Raw genomic sequence first — 22509 nt, 5'->3', positions numbered from 1 at the left:
CAACCTGAATCTAGCCTATGATGTGAGAAAGATAAGTATAAAGACTCATTTTAAAATAACAATATAACTGAAAATAATATGTCTTAGTAATTTTGTGGTCTGTAGAACAACTTTTCCTGTGAGGATTAGAACAAGTCACTGTCGGTGATAAACATAATTTGCCAAGAGGTATCCTTGGCAACCAAATAGTAATTATCTCAAAACACCTGCCCTCTGGGAAGAAGGGGAGGCCAGGCATCATTCTGAGGCATTCTGGAAAGGTTCTGGACTGAGCCCTGAAGCTCAGTAGGGATACTTATGCTGATAGCACTGAGGAGTGGTTCCTAACCAGTGAGACATTTTATTAGATGAAGCCAAACTCTGAATAGTATGTTGGGGGAGAGCCCCTGAGAATGAGAACATTAAAAAAATGGTAAGCAATACCTTGAAATTATAAGAGTGATTATATGAGGCCCACATACATTGGAAAATGAAGACTCTATACGTAAATGGCACATTGATAACACTTGGTCAAGACAAGAGTGTCACTAAGGGTGACTTATGAATATTGAGCCAGCAGTGGGGAAATGAGCAGAGATTCCTAGTTCTTCAGTGATTTAGAAATAAGATACTTTCTTTGGGAAACTCTGGAGATGGTGAGAGATGGAGTATGCTTAACCAACAACTAAGAAATCTTTCAATAATCAGGTAGAGGAAGTCAATGTACTTCATAGAGAGGTGTACTAGGATGGTTCTAAGGATTTCATGTGAAAAACAAATGCTCGTTAGGGTTACTGTAAGAAGAGTGCTTGTGAAAGAATTGTTTTTAAAGTGAGAAGTGATTTGTTTCACTAGTATATTTTTATTCATTATAGAAATAGAAACAAATTCTCATATTAAATGGGATAATATAGAGAAATATGAAAAAGTTAAAGCTTTTCACAAAATATAGCCCTTTATTGTGTTGTGTTATTATTATTATTACTGGACATAAACATGGAAACACAAAACAACTGACTTTAAAACCATAATAAAGAGGATAGCTCACCTCTTTTGACTTCTTGCTCACAATAACTACAATTTTGCCTATTAAAGGTACTGGAGATGTGAAGTAGAAAATACAGGTAAACTTTAGCAACTGGGAATGTAATTTTATTTGGCGCTTTTTTCACTTGAACTGTATTGGGTATTGCTTGTTACAGTAAACGCATTCAGGAGTATGATCCCTTGTAGCACAGTACTTGACTAGCTTATAGCTGATTCTAAGTTTTCTATTTAGTACTTTTAGTTTATTATTAGTTTTGATATTATAAGTAAAAATTATGCACCAAGGATTTTTTTTAAAAATTTAATCATTCATTTTACATCCCAACATCATGTCCCACTTCTCTTCCCAGTGCTCCTCACATTGATCTTCTCCCCATTCCCTGCTCCCTATTTAGAGGAGAAGGGTCATCTTCTTATCAGATCCCTCCAAGTCCTTTTGGCCCACCCCATTCCCACAACCACATATCAAGTCACTGAGGATTAGGCATATCCTTTCCCACTGAAGCCTGACAAGGTTGCTCAATTAGGGAAACAGGGTGCAGAGGATGGTAACAGATTCAGGGTCAGCCCCCACTTCAGATGTTTGCAGGCCCACTTGAAGACAAAGGGGCACTGCTGCTATGTACAACCAAGGTCCAGGTTATACTCTTTGTTTGGTTGGTGTTTTAGTCTCTTGGCATCCCCACTACTGCCCAACAATATTCCACAAGGCACCCTGAGATCAGTATGATATAATCCTTTCAGTTTATTATAAATTTCAACATTTAAGTAAAACTTATAGATCAAGGTCTTTCTTTATTTCTACTGGTTTCTTAAAATGTTGGGAGAAAAAGAATACGATCAAATGTTCCACACATTTTCAATGATTGAAAAACTTTTGCTGAATTATATCATGAAAATGTTCTATGAACTTTATTTAAGGGTGGGAAGGAGAATGTTTGAAAATGAGGAGAAAGGAAGACTGAAAGACTTGAAATCATGATACATTGATCTGGAAACAAGAAATTTGTCTCTGAGTGAGGGCTAGCAAGCAAGAGAGCAGAAATAGATGGACATGTGTGCTCCACAGTGGAGTGCAGGCCTGAAATGCACACAAAGTCCAAGGAATTGACTTCATTGACATTTGATGAAGCTGCAAATGCCAAAGAAGTGGGAAGAGTTTCCATAACGTAAAATAACTTTCAAATAGAATCCCATGATTCTGTTGTTATTTATAATTGCAAAGCCTACAGGATAAGCAGGTGCCACGTCTGAGAGGATTGCTCAGCTCCTTTTCCAGATCCAGAAATTGCAACTGATTGCAACATGTGTGTCTACGACATGAACTTTAGTCAGGAGCTGCAATCAGGTTAGGCACTCACACACTCTAACACTCTATTAAGGTGCTTCCTTAAAACCTGTGTCACTTCAGCCCTGTAATTACTCTCAATCTCACCACATGAAAATGGCTATCAGAAAGAAGTGCTTGATTCTGGAATTAACTGTATTTTTGTGTGTTGAATTATATGCTCAATATGAAGACCAGAATATGACTTGCAGGTTGATGCGCAAATTTAATTTGACTGGATATGTAGAAGCTGAAAATCATCATTTTGTTATTGGAGGACAGTTTCCTGTTCACTATAGGACCATCCCAACAAGTGACTCTGATGAGGAACCAGAATCTCCCATGTGTGAGGGGTAAGTCATTGTAATTCTTTTTCACAATAATTTGAGTAGCCAGAAAAGAGTGGATACCTTGGAGCCTAGATTTCAGTTGAAGTTCTCAGTCAGGTACTGTTTGACTTTACCTCAGTTTATAGGGGAAGTGGTTTTCTATGGCAGGTTCTCAGAAAATCACTTCTCAGAGATTCCCTTGGACTAGCAGCAGCAGTATCTAAAAGCTTGTTAGGAATATAAAACCAGAGGATGCATACCACAGAAGCAGAAGAGAATCCACACATTCTGAAGTCCTTTGATGGTGAGTGTGAACACTGAGTTTTTAGTAGCACAGGTGCTGCACAGTGTGCTGCAGCTTCACTGTTGATTGTCACAAGCTCAAGTTCAAGTGAGCAGTCTGGGAACTGCTTTGTGTCTGAGAAAATGTTCATGATAGGATTCTGACTTGCAGGAAAAATTCTATACTTACTGCTGTCTCCTATAAGATACCCTATAAAAACTGGAATTCCTAATATTCAAATATAGCAATTATTGTTAGAAAAAGAAAGTTGGTACAATTCAAATATCTGTTAATATATGTATCTTACACACACATAAACACACACAAGTTAAACAAAAATAATGCCAGAAACTAAAAGAAAACATAAACAATAACCTACAATTCCACTGACATCACAAAACTGTGTTTTTATTTTTCCATATCCATTTTGAGTCCTTTAAAAATAAGTCTATGAGTGTCAATACTATGAGGGTAGCACAGGTAATAATTATACTGGTCATTGTAAATTATACAGCATAATTTTCCATGATGCAGTCTGGTCATTATAGCTATTTTGTCTATTTCTTACATCATTATATCTATGTTAATCACAATTCATTTCCTTTTATACATTTTTCTAAACCAAGTTATTATTGGAAGGAACAATTTTAAGTACGGTTCCTAAGAAAGTGAGATTTGTGATATGTCCCTAATTAGTACTTTCTTAATCTCTCTAAAAGATTTCCATTTTTACAGTGAAAGAAACAAGAGGAAGTGAGTGATGCCTGTAATAACACAGCAGAAGATCCTTACTTAGTCAAAGTTGTCATCTCTCTATCATAATGTCCCACGCTAAATTCCCATGATTTGAATTATTTGTTCTAGTTTCCAATATTTACTAGAACCCTGGAAGTTTATTCTCAACAAAAGGTCAGATGGGAAATACAACAATACCTTTTTTATTGATATTGTTTTTCTTTTTTGGTTAACAGATACATCTTACTACTAATCCCAGAGTGCCAGTAACTTAGTGTAGACTAGGCTCACTTTCAAATTGTAAAATTTCTCCACATTCTGCCTTCTGCTGCTTTTACAAGTTTGTACATCATATCCTAGGTTATCAAATATTTCAATATAAATTCTTTGCCTCCTTGGAATAATTTTTTGGATCCGGAAAAATGGAACATAGTTAAGACTACTGGTTGCTCTTTCAGAGGTCAATGGTTCAACTCCCTGTACCCACATTGCAGCTCCCAACTATATGTAACATCCTTATAAAACATACATGAAGGCAAAACACCCAAACACATAAGATAAATCAATTATAAAAAAGAATTAACTTTGTATGGCCTATGATAGAAATGTGTGAGAAGTAAAACTATCTGCAAAAACTAACTTCACCACTATTTTTTAGGGACCCTCTTAATCTTAATATTTATAATTATGATTTGAGGGGATATTCTTTAGTTTTATATTTTAACATATTCCTTTAAATTAGTTCTATATAATTCATTTTCGCCATTAACATTCCACAGTCCCCTTATTCACATCTAAATCTAATGTCCTCAAAGTAATTAACACTTTTTTCATGTAACACGAATCCTCCTACTGTCAGAACGCCATTCACTACTCTCTCGATGGAGAATGTAGAAGCATGTATGGATCTAACAAAATGTTAAATTCACTGTCATCATTTACTTAGAAGTAACTGCTTAATGAATTCAAGATGGGGTGTCAAGAAATTTAATTCAGAAATCACCAACTTTTGCAAAATACTAGTTTCAGGTAATAATGTGTTAAATTACATAAAAGAGGAAGATTCATATTGTTCTGAAATTATTACAGTGAAATGATACAAAGAAGACTGTTTTGGTAAAGGCATATAAAAGTTCAATTAAAAATGTTTGAAGAAAAAAATGATACATAGTTTGTAATAGAACTGTGGGAATCATAGTAGAAACCAATGAATGAAGAAAACTCTCCTCAAACCTCACCTTATTTACCTTGAGATTTATTCTTTGTTAATAGTTAAGTGGGCCCCATATCTTCCATGCAGTTTTAATCATAGTAAGATGTCGACTGCCCATTTCAATGCCTGTTATAGTCACATTACTGTATAATCTCCCTATTCAATGACTTTTAAAATGAGAAAATGTGGATGCTCCAACATATAATAAGGTCACATTCTCCACTTTGTTCATAGAAACCTTATTTATAATAGCCAGGAGCTAGAAAGAGCCCAGATGTCCTTCAACAGAGGAATGGATACAGAAATGTAGTGCATTTACACAATGGAGTACTACTCAGCTATTAAAAATGATTAATTCATGAAATTCTTATACAAGTGGATAGAACTAAAAAAATATCATCCTGAGTGAGGTAACCCAATCACAAAAGAACACACATGATATGCACTCACTAGTAAATGGATATTCACCCAAAAGCTCCAAATAACTAAGATGCAATTCACAGACCACATGAAGTTCAAGAAGAAAGAAGATCAAAGTGTGGATGCTTTGGTCTTCTTAGAAGGAAAACAAAATACTCACATGAACAAATATGGAGATAAAGTGTATGGCAGAGTCTGAAGGAAAGGCCATTCAGAGACTGTCCTACCAGTGAATTCATCTGATATACAGTTACCAAACCCAGACACTATTGAGAATGCCAAGAAGTGCATGTTGAAAGGAGCTTGATATGGCTGTCCACTGAGAATTGCTGACAGAGCCTTACAAATGCAGAGACTGGCTCTATAAGTAACCTCTCCCTACTGTTGGACATTTTATCTAAGCCCCTTCCTTTTAAGTCACCTCCCAAGTCTCTGATGCATTCTGAGGCGTCCCACCACCAACTTCCTATTTCCTGAAGTGGCCTTTTACATTCTCTCTGCTGGTTCTCAGGGTTTCCTTTTCCCTCACACAATACCAGATCACGACCCCTTTCCCCACTGTGCCTCTCCACACCCTGGCCACTTCTGCTCCCAGGTCCCTCCCTTCCTATCTAGGATTGCTTTCCTCGCCTTTCAAGTGAGACTGAAGTGTCTTCACTTAGACACTTCAGCTTGTGGAGTTTTATGAGTTCTGTGGACTGTATCTTGGGTATTCTGTACTTTTATTTGGGCTACTACCCACTTATTAGTGAGTACATACAATGCATGTCCTTTGGGTTTGAGTTACCTCACTCAGGATGATATTTTCTACTTCCATTCATTTGCCTGTAAAACTCAGGATGCACTCATTCTTAATAATTGAGCAGTATTCCATTGTGTAAATGAATCACATTTTCTATATCCATTCTTCTGTCGTGGAACATCTAGGTTGTTTCCAGCTTCTGGCTATCACAAATAATGCCCACCTCCATCAGGAAGACAGGACATTAAATAAGGGTGGGGCTATCATCCCATAGTCACATTTCTGATGCATAATCTTTCCTGTCTGAAAGAATTACAGGGATTGAAATGGAGAGGCACCTGAGGAAAAGAAGGTCCAGAGACAGGCCCAAAGTGAGATCCAGCCCAAAGTGAGGTCCCAAGGCCTGACACCATTCCTGACACAAAAAGGGATCTATCCTGCTTGCCCTCCAAAAGACCAACAAGCATCTGAAATAATCAGATGCAGATATTTTCACCCTACCAATGGACAGAAGCAGACAACCCCTGTTGTTGAATTAGGGAAGGTTGAAAGAAGCTGAGGAGAAGGGCAGTTCTGTAGGACGATGGACATTCTCAATTAATGTGGACCCCTGAGATCTCTCAAACACTGGACCACCAACCAAACGTCATATAGCATCTGATATGAGGCCACCAACACACATAGAATATAGGACATCCGGGTCTGTGTTCACTCAGAAATAGTGCAACTAACCCTCAAGAGACTGGAGGTCCCAGGGAGTTTAGAGGTAAGGTGTGGTGTGGTGGGGCATCTACATGGAGATGGGGTGGGGTGGGAAGAAGGTGTGGGATGTGGAGCAGTCAGAGTTTGGATGGGAGGCTGGCAATGGAATATGGAGAATAAAAAATAAATTAAAAATAAAATTAATTTTTAAAAAAAATACAGAGACAGATGCTCACAGCCAACCATTGGACTGAGCACAGGGTTCCCAATAGAAGAGTTAGAGAAAGGACAGAAGGAGTTAAAGGGGATTGCAACCCCACAAGAACAACAATATCAACCAACTAGTCCCCCCAGAGCTCCCAGGAACTAAGCCATCAACAAAGGAGTACACATGGCTCCAGAGGCATATGTTGCACAGGGTGGCCATGTTATGCATCAATGGGAGGAGAGGTCCTTGGCCCTATGAAGGCTCCATAGATACCCCAGTGCAGGGGAATTGAGATTGGGGAGGTGAGAGTTGGTGGGGGGAACACCCTCATAGAAGCATGGGGAGGGAGGATGGAATAAGGAGTTTTGGGGGCGGGAAAGGTGATAACATTTATAATGTAAATAAAGAAAATATCCAGTTAGAAAAAATTTTTAAAACGAAAAAGAAAAAAATTTAAAGCTAAATATAAAAGTAGAAAAATGTATGTACACAGCTGAGAAGGCACCACTAGATACTGAAGATTATTCCTGGTTTTCCAATATTGTAAATAACCCAGTGTGGGACAGATAGATTTTTTTGTGTGTGTGAAGAACTACTTAGTTCTTTGACTAATTTAAATATATAGTTACAGGCTCAAAGCAGGTGGATATTTTGTAGATCTTAAAATTAAATCTATCTTAATATTGTGTGTTATCTATCAACCTATTTATCTATCTATAGATTGGCTTTACATACTGATCACCATTCCTCATCTTCTTCTAGTATTCCCCCCATAAGACTTCTCCCTGACTACTTACATTTTTTACCTCCAATTATGTGGAGCTCTTTCCACAGTACTAACCCACCATGGAGCATCAGTTCACTGTAGGACCAGAAAAAATCTCTCCCAGTGAGGTCAGACAAGACAGCCCAGTTAAGAGAACTGGATACACAGGCAGGCATCAGAGTCAGGGTCAGCCCCTGGTCCAGGTTGTGGGAGATTGTCCTGAAGTCCAAACTGTATGTCTGCTTCATTGTGCAACAATCCAGGTCCAGACCTTGTATTCACTTTGATTGATGATTCAGTCTATAGGACAACCCAAGTGTCAAGGTTAGCTAATTGTGTTGGAGTTCTTGTGGAATACATATTCCCTCCAGGTTCACCAGTCATTCCCCCACCTCTTCCACACATTTTCAAGTACCCATACCAATGTGGGCTGTGGGACTCTACATCTGTTTTGGTTTGTCAAGGATTTAAGGGACATCTGGTATTGTTTAAATTTCAAAATGAATCCAGGAACTTCAATTCACTGCAAGATTGTGTACATCCTCCCACACTGAGACCAGTAGAAAGAAGGGTCTTGTCACATGTCTTATAGGCTGTAAGAGACCACAGATGTCAGCACAGATCACTATACCCAGCAAAACTTACCCTCACTGTAGGTGAAGGAAACAAGATATTCTATGACAAAATAAAATTTTAACAATATCTATCCCAAATTTCAGGCCTTAAAAACCTCTTGAAATAAAACCACACTCCGATGAGGCTAATTACATCCAAGAAGTAATTTCATACATGTAAAACCAAAGGAAGAGAAATACACTCATGCTATGTCAACACCAACATCACTATAACAGGAATTTCCCATTAATGGTCACTAATATCTCTTTACACATTAACAACAATGATAGATATTACCTCAGGATAAAATAATGAAAAAGGTTTCCCAAGCAACCAAAAAAGAAAAGAAACAAGCTGGAGTAGCCATCAATCTTACTTTTAAAAGATACTGCAGTACTTATTTAGAAGATATATATTGTCATTAGTGTGAACCTGGACACTAAGTAAGAAGATGGTAAACAGTATTCTGGTGTAGTCTCTTATGTTTTCTGCTTTTCCTTAATTGTGTTACATCACTGACTCTATCTTTAAATTACTAATTTGTTCTATACGTGAATGTTTTTCTACTTCTAGTGCTTTTCTCTTGTTGTTTAACTTTCCACACCACATGTCTGTCTGCTGTGCTTTCCCCAACTCTCTATATCCATCAAGTCTTTGTGTGTGTACCTGTTATAATCTAGGCAGCAGAGACTTTGAATTTCTTTGCTCATACATCTGTTCTTATCCCAGCTTTGATATATACACATATATGGAGTGGGGTATCTATATCTATAGATAAGTGATAGATAGATAGATAGATAGATAGATAGATAGATAGATAGATAGATAGATAGATAGATAGATATTCTATGTTTACCTTACAGCAATCAACATTTTCTGAATAAAGAAACAGAAAATATGATCTTTGTTATTATATTTATACTATTCAATGCCAGAGGAACTCAACAGCTGAATACTAAATAAACCAAATCTATACCAGAACAAATATTAGATAGGCTGTTCTGGGGCTATGGTTCATTTTGTAAAGATCTTGCCTTGCAAGAAGGCGTGAGTTAAAGGCCCTAGACCAACCCCCAAACAGTCTGATTTGGTGGCAATCTGCTAGCTAAAGGCTCAGTAAGCAAATACAGGAATAGCAATAAGGCTTGCTGGAAGCCTGGTATAACCAAGTCAAAGTCCAGGATCAATGAGGAACCCTTTATCTTACCATAAGGTGGAGAGAGACTAGGGAAGACACTCGTCATTGACGTCTCTTCTCCAAACATAACAGAATGTACATTCACAAAGAAAGAAAGGAAAATTCAGATTGTTAGTAATAAATGCCAAAATTACTTTTAGATAATTAAATTATAGTATTTTTAAACTGAAGATACCAAATTAAATAGTAAAGCTAGCTACACAGCATAGCAAAAAACCAGTTACTAACATAACTGCTTTGCACTTTGGCTGAAATATTTTTAGAAATTATGTAAAAGGGAGGATAAGAAAAGGTTTTGTAGTTGTTTCATGTAGAAATGCCTTGAAAATAATATGGGGACATGCAACAGGAGATATATTTCCCTTTGCAACAATGCCAAATAAAAAATAGGAGGCTGATAATTATGTTTTTCTATGAGAACAGCAAGAAGAAAATTTAGTTAAACATACCGCAACACTAAGCTGTATTTTGTAATTGAAGCATAGAATACAGAAATTTAAATGCTAATTTTAATAACTTCTGTCACGAGGATTTAATGTATTAAGTTAATTTTTGTTGCTATAATAAATATTCAGAAATAAAAAGGCCCAGAATGAGAGAATAATTATCATTCCTGGGACATTCAACAAAGTAAGAAAAGCTTTTCTAAGGGAGTGTTGGGTGTGATTAGTTAAGAAAACTGCCCCACCCGGGGACCCATCTGGTAAACAACCACCAAATCCAGACACCATGGCATATGCCAGCAAGATTTTGCTGACAGGACCCTGATATAGCTGTCTCTTGTGAGGCTATGCCAGTGCCTGGCAAACACAGAAGTGGATGCTCACAGTCATCTATTAAATGGAAAACAGGGCACCCAATGAAGGAGCTAGAGAAAGTACCCAATGAGCTGAAGGAGGAACAAAAATATGAACGAACCAGTACCCCCCAGAGTTTGTCTCTACCTTCTCATATAGCAGAGGATGGCCTAGTCGGCCATCAATGGGAGGAGAGGTTCTTGATCTTGCAAACTTTATATGCCTCAGTACAGGGAAACGCCAGGGTCAAGAAGTAGGAGTGGGTGAGTAAGGAAGCAGGAGGAGGGAGAGGGTATAGGGAATTTTCAGAGAGGAAATTAGGAAAGGGGATAACATTTGAACTGTAAATGAAGAAGATATCTAATAAAAAATGTAAAAAAAAAAAAGAAAGAAAGAAAAGAAAATCGTCAGTAGAGAAAAATTTTGAAAAAGTAATAACAAGAAATTTCCAAATGTAGTAGCATAAAACTGAGGCACCTGTTGTTCCTTCAGCAAATGCTGCAATCACCCACTTAAATGAAGATCCTTACATGAAAAGCGTCTCCATTCCTAACCCAAATAGAGGCCAGTGGCTCACAAATGCTTTTCCTTTCCAGGTTTAATTTCCGGGGTTTCCGCTGGATGAAAACCATGATCCACACCATCAAGGAGATTAATGAGAGGAAGGATATTTTGCCCGAACACACTCTGGGCTACCAGATATTTGACAACTGTTTCTCCACCACCAAAGCAATGGAGTCATCTATGGTGTTTCTAACAGGGCAGGATGAATACAAACCGAAATGGAGAAACAGCACTGGAAAATATCTAATTGGAATTATTGGAGCAGGAGGATCAACTATGTCACTTGCTGGAGCAAGAATTCTACTGTTGAATGATGTAGTTCAGGTATTTTGGAATAGTGTGCTTTGTGCTTAGAAAGAAATACAAGCGCTGGGCCTGGAGGGGTAGAATATGCCTCTAATTCCAGTCCTTGGGAGGAAGAAGCAGGTGAACCTCTATGCACTCAAAGCAGCCTGTTCAACAAAGTGAGTGCCAAGACATTTAGGGCTGTTGCACAAGGGAATTCTGTCTCAAAAATTCTAGAAAGATAAAAGAGAAATACAAAGCACAGATAGAAATTATTGCAAATAACTATAAGGTCCAGAGATGCTGCACTAAGCTACAGAGAGAAGATAGAATGAGGCCAGGTTCTTCCAGTTCCTCTGTTTAAACAGCTCTGGAGTTGTCCATCTATTAGAAATGACTCAATTTTAGAAATGACTCGAAATTGCTCAGTCTGCTGAAACATCATGCTTGAATTGAATAAAGGGTTGTGTAGTGATGAGAAAATTAACACTGGGCTCAGAGCAATGTGTGGTGCATGATAAAATTTATCTACAAATATTTGATGTATTTGGTGGTTCATTGGTGTCTGGAATGAAGCATGGGTTATTTTTGGGTTTCTGTTGATGCTTGTGAGTCATGAACAAACCATCACACTCGCATTCTAAAATGAGCCTAGGACTTTACATTAGCAAAATTAATAGTTTATTTTAAACCCAGAGAAATGGACACATGTAAAAACAAGCACAAGTAATTGCAAAGTGAGAATTTATAGGAACATAAAAGATCTAGCATTATTTCAAAGCTGTGTCATTAAACTGTCACAATGTATAGATATGAATGATGAGCCAGATTATTGATTACTGTGAAGTAATGAGTAAAGACAGTATTCCACTCACCTTTTCTTCTTCCATCCTCTACTCTTTTCTCTAATCTATTCTTCCTTCTTTCCTTTTTCTTTCTTTTTCTCTTTCTCCCTCTCTTCTCTCTTTCTTTCTTTCCTTCTTTCTTTCTTTATCCCTTTCTTTTGTTCCTTCCTTATTTCATTCTTTTTCTATATCTATTACTTCCTTCCTTACATCCTTCCTTCTCTTTCTTTTGTTTTTTTTTTTTTTTTTTTTTTTTGTTTGTTTTGTTTTGTTTTTTGTTTTTTCGAGACAGGGTTTCTCTGTATAGCCCTGGCTGTCCTGGAGCTCACTTTGTAGACCAGGCTGGCCTCGAACACAGAAATCTGCCTGCCTCTGCCTCCCGAGTGCTGGGATTAAAGGCGTGCGCCACCACGCCCGGCTCCTTCCTCTCTTTCTTTCCTTTTCTTTTGTGATACTCCAGATTAAATCCAGAAACTAACTCTTTGGAGACTAATGTTGAATTAATGGCCCACAACCTCAAACCTACAGTATTTATTTTTGAGAGACACAGAAGTAAATGTGAAGAATAGGAAGGAAATTACTAGGAAAAGCAATATAAGGAAAGGTGGGTAACTTGAAACTTATCTTAAGTGTGGCCTTCATGGAGCTCATCCAACCTGCAGCTGTGATGAGGCCTGCCTTCCATAAAATCTAATGAATTCAGTCTGGTGAGATGGCTCAGTGGGTAAGGGCACCCGACTGCTCTTCCAAAGGTCCGGAGTTCAAATCCCAGCAACCACATGGTGGCTCACAACCATCCATAATGAGATCTTCCGCCCTCTTCTGGTGTGTCTGAAGACAGCTACAGTGTACTTACATATAATAAATAAATCTTAAAAAAAAAAAGAAAGAAAAACAAACAAACAAACAAAAATCTAATGAATTCATGTATAGCCAAAAACCTTTATATTTACTTCTTTCTAATGTCTTTTAGAAACTCTTAGGAAAGAAGAATAACATAAATCTTCTATTTTATAATTTGATATAAAGAAAAAATTATATTTTGTCATAATATTAATTTACTTGTGGTGGAATCGAGGAATGAGAAGATCCAAGTAACAAGATTTTATATGATATGAATTCACTAAACATCAGAAGTAACCATTCCTTCCTGAAAAGATTTGATCCTAAAAAAATTATTAGATGAATCATCTGTTTGAGGGTTAGAAAGGAAAATACAAATATTAGAAAGTAGGACAAGAGATAAAAATGAGATAGGAAAACAGAACACAGGAATAATACAGTGTAAATGAAGAAACAATTGGGTTGTGGGTGTTATAGATCATCACACTGGAAGTGATGCCTTAAGATCATGAGACTGGATTGAAGAGAAGATAAAATATTTAGGATACATGTTAGTAATTACAGGATATGTTACAGGAAAGATACATGAAGGAGTGTCAGGAATATGTGCTCACTTAATTTCCATGCTTAGGTCTTCATAAATGCAAAGAGCAAAGGAGGACTACTGAGGTAGTGAGGAAGACATGCTTTTCATTTTTCTGACATTGTACGTTAAAAAGAGATTTCTGATAACTTTGTAGGACAAGAGTGTTTACTCTTCTGATTTGACTAGTCATATATTTCATGTCACTCAATATAAGTTTTGTGATATACATGTGCAGGAGTCCTGACAGCATGAAACAAAAAAATCAAGAGAAAGTACAGAATAGAAGTTAGAGATCAGAGTAAGACAAGGAGAGCACACAGAAAACAAAGTCGTGTAACTATGCAGATTGAGACTTGGACTCAGTCAGTCATCTCTACACATGAGACACTAAATGTGATGAAGAATCTGGATATCCTGACTCAGGGGAGTCAACAATGTCCAGCAAGATGGAAGAAAGTGAAAGAGACATTCCTGACACTGCTGTGGCCCCACCCATGAAAAACAGTGATACTAAGTGTCTTCATCTTAACAATTGGCAGCCATGAAACATTTTTGCTGATATAGCAACCAAAGTATTCTCAGAATTGTCCCCACCCCCACCAAGGAGGTGGAAGACTGAATAGAATGTCATTGTCTACAGAAGTATGTGAGAACAAAGGGATCCCTATTCACCTACCTCTCAAATACTCAGAAGCTGTCATTTTCATTTAGTATTTACCACCCTCTTTCCAGTAACTATAAATATTTTCAATTTCAGGTGGGATATGCTTCCTCCTCCTCTATTCTTACTGAATATTTAAATGTTTATCGCACAATACCCAGTGATAAGTTTCAGACTGAGGCAATTGTGAATCTGATTAGACACTTTGGTTGGGTCTGGATAGGAGCTATAGCATCTGATGATGATTATGGAAAACATGGAGTAAAATCATTTAGGAAAATATTGGAGACTAACAACCTGTGCATTGCTTTCTCTGAAACCATTCCAAAAGTCTACTCCAATGAGAAAATGCAAATAGCTATTGATGCAGTAAAGAGTTCAACTGCCAAAGTCATTGTGCTTTATGCAACTGACTTTGACCTCAGCCCCTTTGTGCTGGAAGTGATTCATCATAACATAGCTCACAGGACATGGATAGCCACCGAAGCCTGGATTACCTCAGCTCTCATTGCAAAGCCTGAGTATTTCCCCTATTTTGGTGGAACTATTGGGTTTGCAATCCCAAGAAGTGTTATACCAGGATTAAAAGAATTCCTTTATGATGTACACCCTAGCAAGGATCCAAATGATGTCTTGACCATTGAATTCTGGCAAACTGCTTTTAATTGTACCTGGCCAAACAGCAGTGTTCCTTATAACGTGGATCACAGAGTGAATATGACTGGTAAAGAAGACAGGTTGTATGATATGTCAGATCATCTCTGCACTGGAAAGGAGAAGCTGAAAGATCTGAAAAATACCTATCTGGATACATCACAGCTAAGAATCACAAACAATGTCAGACAAGCTGTGTATCTTATGGCTTATGGCTTGGACCGTTTAATCAGAGTTTTAATAAAAGAATATAGGGAATATTTACTACATCCAAAGATACTAGCTTTCATGTCCTATAAGGTATGTTATTTGACCCAATGATATAGTAGGATGTGAAATCAAGTTTTTACTCCAATGTTCATACCACTGATATTGCTGACTTGCTTCCATATGGTTTTATAGCATCAAACCTTGTCTGGGTGACTTGATTGTTCATTTTCAGTTCTCATTTCTTACTAATTTACTAGGTTTGTGATTAATGATAACAAACCAGTCCCACAAAAAATTACTGGGGCCTTTTACAAAATATGTTCTTATTCTTCACGGAAACGAAATGTAAATGTGTCTAAGAATAAAGCATGAGGCAGTGCCTCTAGTTTCCTCCTTTGTTCTGTTCACCATATACAATATGTAAGTTGTAATCTAAGATCACTACTTGGATTCCAAAACATCATCTTCATGTTAGACAAAGGACATTTATGTCCCTTCAGTTTAGGATGAGTCCTGGATATTGTATACAATTTGATATACACTCTAGAACTTTTGTGTTAAGAGTTTGTCTTATCTATTTAAATGAAATACTAGAGAGTGAGGTCTTCACACAATATAGCAAGAGCCAAACAAAAGGATGGATGTCAGGGGTTAAAGATTATAACTCTTATCTGGGACATTCACATCTACTGTACTGGTCCTTGATCACTTGTCAAATAATTCGTGTAAAACATGAGCAGTCTTGCCAAAGATGGCCTTACCCATTCAATTCCTGCTTGTTTTTTCCATTCCTTCCATTTACAAATGATAAGAAACTTATGCATCCCTCCTCTGAACTGGTTAGCCCCAGAGGAAGCCCACTTAACATCACTAATGTGTTACTTCTTCATTGCCTGCTCATTATCCCTATACTCTTCTGTTACACCCAGTCAATTGACCAGAGGCCACATTGGGTGGGATACTTTCATTGCCACCTAACTTTCATTTTCAAGTAGGCCCAAATTGTACTCAGTGCTGATTGCTCTTAATTCCTGGGTAACACTCTTCATTTTGTGCATCTAAAACCTGGTAAATGTATCAATATAGAGAATATTTTTAAAGAAACCAAAGCAATACCCAGTATTTACTTGTGTTTCAAGATGATTCTACCAATAGACAAGAATACAAAACCTTAGTTATTCTATTATTTACACAAACATTTGTAAACTACTCTGCCTTTTTGTCTTCTCCGTATTGGACTTCTTCTGTTCCTTTTTATCATTCTCTTCCCGAGAAAAGTCTGCACTGTGCACCTTACATCAGTCTATGGGACTAGGACCATACTTAATGCACACCTAGCATTTCTAAATTCTTGAGAATTATATGATGTTAAAGAAATGTGTCCTACCTTCCAAAATGTTAAGGCATGTGAAACTGTAAGAAGACTGATCAAGGGAAGTTTCAAACTGTGGAAGTCTTTGGCCATTTATTTGCTTGAATATTGATAAGCAGTAGGGAGAAAATTCCATGGAGTAAGCATAAGTGTTGTATTTTAATGATTTTTGACCTATATTTTATGGGAATTGAGAAGAGACAAGAGAAGGGACAGAATAAAACAAGAGGCCAGGTGACACAAAGTAGTAGATGGTAACTAAAAGACTTTAATATATCCAGTTAGTAAATTCTTTCAGGTACATAGCCTTAATCTCTTATAAAAATTAGGAAGAATAATAATCTTCTCTTTACAAAGAAGGCAAAGAATGTTCGCTAAATTTACGCCTGAGGTCACAATATTTAACAGAACCAAAAGACTCGAAATCTCAGTCTTGCTGGTCTGTGGAGAGCTTCTGAACTCACTCGATCCTTGGTTGAGAAATCCAACTGCAGCAGTTAGGGCAGGTGAAGATCACGGATGTGACCTGTGTGATGGATTTCCTTTATACTAAAGAAGGCATTTTCTTACCTACCTAAAGTTAATGAGGTAAGGTGTGAGTTAGACAAAGGTTGTTTTATCATTGAGAAGAAAGGATTATTCTCAATGTCTCTTTGATCCTATATATTTAACTTCAGTCCAAAGAACTACTGTACCACTAGCCATGGTCAATTGTGCATAATGGAAGATTACAATTCAGATTCATACTCTCAAGGCAATGTCATGCTAATCTTTTATAGCCTAACTAAAGTGAACTTTTTCTGAGAAATGAAGAATGTCCATTTTCCTAAGTCAGTCAGCCATTAACTCCTCTATGCCCTTTTCAACATTCTTTCTACAATAGCAACTGTGATGTGACAAAATATTTCCTGTGGAGATGCAATCCATACATATACTCACACTAAATAGGAGGTCCCAAACACATTTAGACACGACCAAAGACCAACTCAGTGTAGCAATGGATTTTATTAGGGATAACTTAAAGAAATTAGGTCCAGGATCAGAAATGACTCTAGGACAGATGCAATACCCAGGGATACAACAGCATGGATGACAGCTCACAAAATCCTTTGAACCTTAAGAATAGCTTTCAAGCAGCTCAAAGGGGTGTCCTTTCCTTGTTGGCCTAAATAACTTCCAGGCAGCCCATCTTTTTTCTGTTTATCCCCAGCAGATGTACTGGTCTCCAGTGTCCTCTATGCACCTTGTCTTGTCTGATTCTTCTTTGCACTTGAACACACTCTGAGAAGGACTCTCAGGTTTCCTTGCTTTGTCTGTCAGGGTGCTTTCTAGTGAATCTTCTCTGTTTCATGGACTTCCTAAAGCTATTTTGAGATATTCCCCTTACTTCTTAAAGAGCTTCCCTGAAAGGATGAAATGTTTGAATGTAGGAGGAAACTGTGACACAATAGCAACATAATCTAGTGAATTTTACTTTTAGTGCCTGGTTATACAGTCTCTGTGCTAGACTGAGGTTTTCAAAAGAAGGAAATACTTGTGAACCTTTGTATCTTTACATAGGGAAAGTTCGGTAAGGGGAATGAAATTACTCTAAACATTCTCCTGACTCATGATACACAGAATATTATACTGCAAAACCTTAGGATAAGCTTATTTTATACTAGCAAATACACACATATGTAACATACATTAATGGCATATTAAAATTGTACAGAGAACAAAAGTGAGGGAAGAAAGGTAAAATTAACTTTTACAAATTTTTAACATAATATGTTTAAAATACTTTATTGTGTTGTAATAATTTAATATGTTGGCATGATATTAAAATAAGGTAAAATTATTTATGAGATAGATTCCACTCTTTTTAAAACTTTATAGCCCAGTATGTATATTTTATGCACATCGCATATCAATTTACCAAAACATTAGTTCTGTTTTATTTACCACAAGTGGCTTCAGGATATCAGAGCTGGTAATAAAAAGAGCATTTTTTTTAAAAAGCATACTATGAATTACATATGAAGTACATATGAAATCAATCTAATTTTTTATAAATCTTTGTTTTCTAAATATTTAAATGCTTACAAATTACTTATTAATTTATTTACTGATTTCCATTATTTTTACTTTTTTTCTTGCCCATCTTTACTAGCTATTTGAATATATCAGGAAAGTAAAATTTACTACTCATGATGGAAGAAAAATAGAGCTTAATGTTCATGGAGACATAGAAAATGGATATTACGATATCCTAAATTGGCAGATGGATAACACTGGAGATATTGCCATTGTCAAGGTTGGAGAATACAAATTCACAAGATCAAAATATGAACTTGTTCTTCCAAAAAACTCAACATTATTTTGGAACACTGAATCTTCAAGGGTTAGTTGGTCTGACATATTTTTATTTAAATAGAGAGAGAAAAGGCACTGAATAAATGCAACTGATGTAAAGCTTTTACCATATTCCAAATCATTTAATTTAATGTAGCATATGAGTTTTTTGCATTGTTGTTTGTCTATTTATAATATAAACAGTACATATTATTTTAATAATACATGAAGACTTTAATATAATTTAGTAGTATTTTGATATATGTAGAATGTCTCAATCTAACATAGTAATTTTATAATATTCTGAAACAAAAACGGTTACATTTTTTCCTAAGTTTTGCTTTTCATTTATAAATTTGTATTTACTTAAACTATTGATTTTATTTTAGGGGAATTTTTTTACATCTCAACAGCATGTTTCTTCAATCTTTCCCCCTCCCTAACCCCACCTTGTTTCTTCCCCACCCATATTCACTCCTTCCTTTCTGTTCAGAAGAGGGCAGGCCTCCCCTGGATATCAACTAAATATGACATATCAAATTGCAGTAAATCTAGGCACCTCCACTTGTGTTAAGGCTGGAAAGGCAACTCAGTATGAGACAAAAGATCCCAAAAGACAACAAAAGAATCAGGCTGACCCTGATCCCACTGTTAGGATTCCCACAAGAAGAACAAACTACACAACTGTAACATACATGCAGAGGGTATAGGTCAGTCCCAGGCAGGCTTCCTGGTTATTGGTTTATTCTCTCTGAGTTCCTATGAGCCCAGGGCACTTCATTCTGTGGGTCTCACATGTTGTCTTTGACCACTCTGGCATCTAAAATCTTCCCTTTCCCCCTCTTATGCAGGATTCCCTGAGATTTACCTAATGTTTGGCTTTGACTTTGGGTCCCTGCATGTGCTTCCATTAGTTGTTGGATGAAGCCTCTGTAACGAAATTAAGCTTGGCACCAATCAGAGTATAGCAGAATACCCTTATTCCTCCTTTGGGGTTTCTGTGCTGAATACTATGGTTGGCTATGAGCATCCACATCTGTATTGTTGAGGCTCAGGCAGAGAATCTCAGGGAACAGCTATGTCAGGATCCTGTTAGGAAGTGCTTCTTGGCATCAGCAATAATGTCTGGGTTTGATTTATGCAGATGATATATATTTGGAGATATCTCTTGATGTCTTTTCCTTTTGTCTCTACTCCAGTCTTTGTGCCTGCATTTCCCTTAGATAGGAGTAATTCTGGGTTAATATTTATGAGATGGGTGTGTGACACCATCCTGCACCCAGAGGCAGTGCCTAACCCCTGGATATGGTCTGTACAGGTTCTCTCTCCTCTTTGTTGGGTATTTCAGCTAATACCATCCCTGTTGGTTCCTGGGAACCTCTTGCTTTCCTGGCATCTGGGACTTTGTAGTGGCTACCATCAGTTTCCCACCCCCCACACCCCCACTGCTACATACCACCATTCAATTTCCTGATCCTCTGTTCTTCTTCCCAGGGGTCTCCTCTCACATTTTAACCTGCCCCCTTCTTCACTCCACATCCTCTCTCTATGGAAGATCCCTCTACCACTCAACTTCCCATGATTATTTTGATCCCTCTTCTATGTGGGACTCAAAAATCCACAATTTGTTCCTCATTCAAGATTCTTCAGTTGAGAATATTTTGTTTAACTCTCTTTCCATTTTGAATAGGGTTATTGATTCTGTAGAGGCTAACTTCATGAGTTCTTTGTGTATATTAAATATTTACCCTCTATCAAATGAAGGGGCAGTAAAGATCTTTTCCCAATGTGTACATTGCCATTTATTCCTATTGATAGTGCCCTTTGCCTTACAGAAGCTTTGCAATTTTTTGATATCCCATTTACATATAATTGATCGTAGACCCTGAGCCAGTGGAATTCTGATCAGGAAATATCTCCCTGTTCCAATATATCCATGGGTCTTCCTCACTTTCTCTTCTATTATAGTTGGAGTAACTGGTTTATTTGGAGGTCCTTGATCCAATTATGTTCGAGTTTTGGTTTTGTTTTGTTTTGTTTTGTTTTGTTTTTACAAGTTTTTCACCTACCAGGTTGGGCAGGGCTGAACAGGATGGAGCAATGGCTTTACAAGCCCACCTGTAAGCTCAAGAGTGCTCTGCTGTGCTGTGCCATCACTCAATAATGCCAGGTGCCACTTCACATTAACACCTTTCAATGCTAGCTGCAGTTTCTTTGACAGGACACCTAGGCTTTAGGGTACCATCACAGAGTGTCTGAGGATGCCATCTATATAGCTGAGATTGGCTATTTTCAGTGTCTGGGATGAGAATCCTAAGGGGAGGGGTGCTTTGGAGATAAGAATGAATTGATTTGCATTCTTTTAAACACCATTCTTCTCCACTTGAGCCAGCACTATTTGTTGAGTATGCTGTCTTTTGTACTAGATGGTTTGGGTTTCTTTGTCAAAGATCAAGTGACCATAGTAGGAGGGTTTAATTCTGGGTCTTCAGATCAATTCCATTGATTTACCTGTCTGTATCTATACCAATTCCATGAAGTTTTTATCATTATTTCTCTGTAGTACACCTTGAGGTCAGGGATGGTTACTTTGCCAGAAGTTCTCTTATTGGTGAGAATACTTCTCACCAACCTAGGTTTTTTTTTTTTTTTTTTTTTTTTTTTTTTTGTTATTCCAGATGAATTTCAGAATTGCTCTTTCAGGCTCTGAGAGGAATTGAATTGGAATTTAGATGGGGATTACAGTGACTCTGTAGATTGCTTTTAGTAAAATGGCCATTTTTACTAAGTTAATTTATTAGCATGGCAGATCTTTCCAACTTCTGAGGTCTGCTATTTCTTTCTTCAGCAACTTGAAATTCTTGTTGTACAGATCTTTCACTTGCTTGGTTAGAGTCACACCAAGATATTTTATATTATTTGTGATTAGTATGAAGGGTATCCTTTCACTAATTTTTTCTCAGCCCATTTTTCCTATTAGTATTAGAAGGGTATTGATTTCTTTTGTGTTAATTTTATATCTAACAACTTTGCTGAAGTTTTTTATCAGCTGTAGGAGTTCTCTAGTGGAATCTTTGGGTTCACATAAGTATACTGTCCTATCATCTTCAAATAATGATAGCTTGACTTTTAACTTTCCAATTTGTATCCCTTTGACCTCCTTTTTAAAATCTAGTTACTCTGGCTAGAATTTGAGTAGTATACGTCTTTGACAAAATTCAATACCGTTTTATGTTAAAAGTCCTGGAATGATCAGAAATTCAAGGTCCATACATAAACATAATAAAAGCAATACAGGAAAGCAAAAACCAACATCTAACTAAATGAAGAGAAACTTGAAGCACTCCCACTAGAATCAGGGACTAGACAAGGCTGCCAACTCTCTCTCTATCTACTTAATATAGTACTCAAAGTTCTGGCCAGAACAATTAAACAACAAAAGGAGGTCAAGGGATACAAATTGCAAAGGAAAAAGCAAGACTTTTTTTGAGGGATGTGTGTGTGTGTGAGGCTTGTTTGGTTTTGTCCTAGTTCTCCAAGCTAGCCATCCCCTGGATCCTGGCATTTTAGGCAGTATCAGGTGTCAGATTCCTCTTGTGGCACAGGTCTTAGTTAGGACAAGCAATTGTTTGGCTACCTCCACAATTTCCTTGCAGCCTTTAATCCAGCACAAATTATAGGTAGGGCAAATTGTGACTTGAAGATTATGTGTCCAGTTTGGTGTACTAATACCTCTCCTAGAAGTCTCTCCTGGTTAAAGGAGATTGTCAGTTAACTTCACAGTCCCAACTTCG

The 22509-nt window shown here is 37.2% G+C and overlaps 1 protein-coding gene across 2 annotated transcripts in view; it reads left to right on the top strand.

The window, feature by feature from the left end:
* The first annotated feature begins 2539 nt into the window (after positions 1 to 2539).
* The window catches only part of Vmn2r3 (vomeronasal 2, receptor 3), a 28466-nt gene continuing 8496 nt past the window's right edge, over positions 2540 to 22509 (top strand). Inside the window, exons 1-4 of one of the 2 annotated variants that reach the window (XM_006501854.4) lie at positions 2540 to 2706; positions 10958 to 11249; positions 14242 to 15099; positions 18534 to 18764. In XM_006501854.4, coding sequence (XP_006501917.1) covers positions 2555 to 2706; positions 10958 to 11249; positions 14242 to 15099; positions 18534 to 18764 — 1533 coding nt within the window. In that variant the 5' untranslated portion in view covers positions 2540 to 2554. Of the gene's footprint in view, positions 2707 to 10899; positions 11250 to 14216; positions 15100 to 18533; positions 18765 to 22509 lie in introns of both variants that reach the window. The other variant, NM_001104614.1, reaches the window with a different exon arrangement.

The sequence above is a fragment of the Mus musculus genome, chromosome 3 (genome assembly GCF_000001635.26).
Source record: "Mus musculus strain C57BL/6J chromosome 3, GRCm38.p6 C57BL/6J".
Classification (NCBI taxonomy): Eukaryota; Metazoa; Chordata; class Mammalia; order Rodentia; family Muridae; genus Mus; species Mus musculus.
The sequence above is the reverse complement of the archived record's forward strand: the minus strand, read 5'-3'. Positions and strand labels throughout refer to the sequence as shown.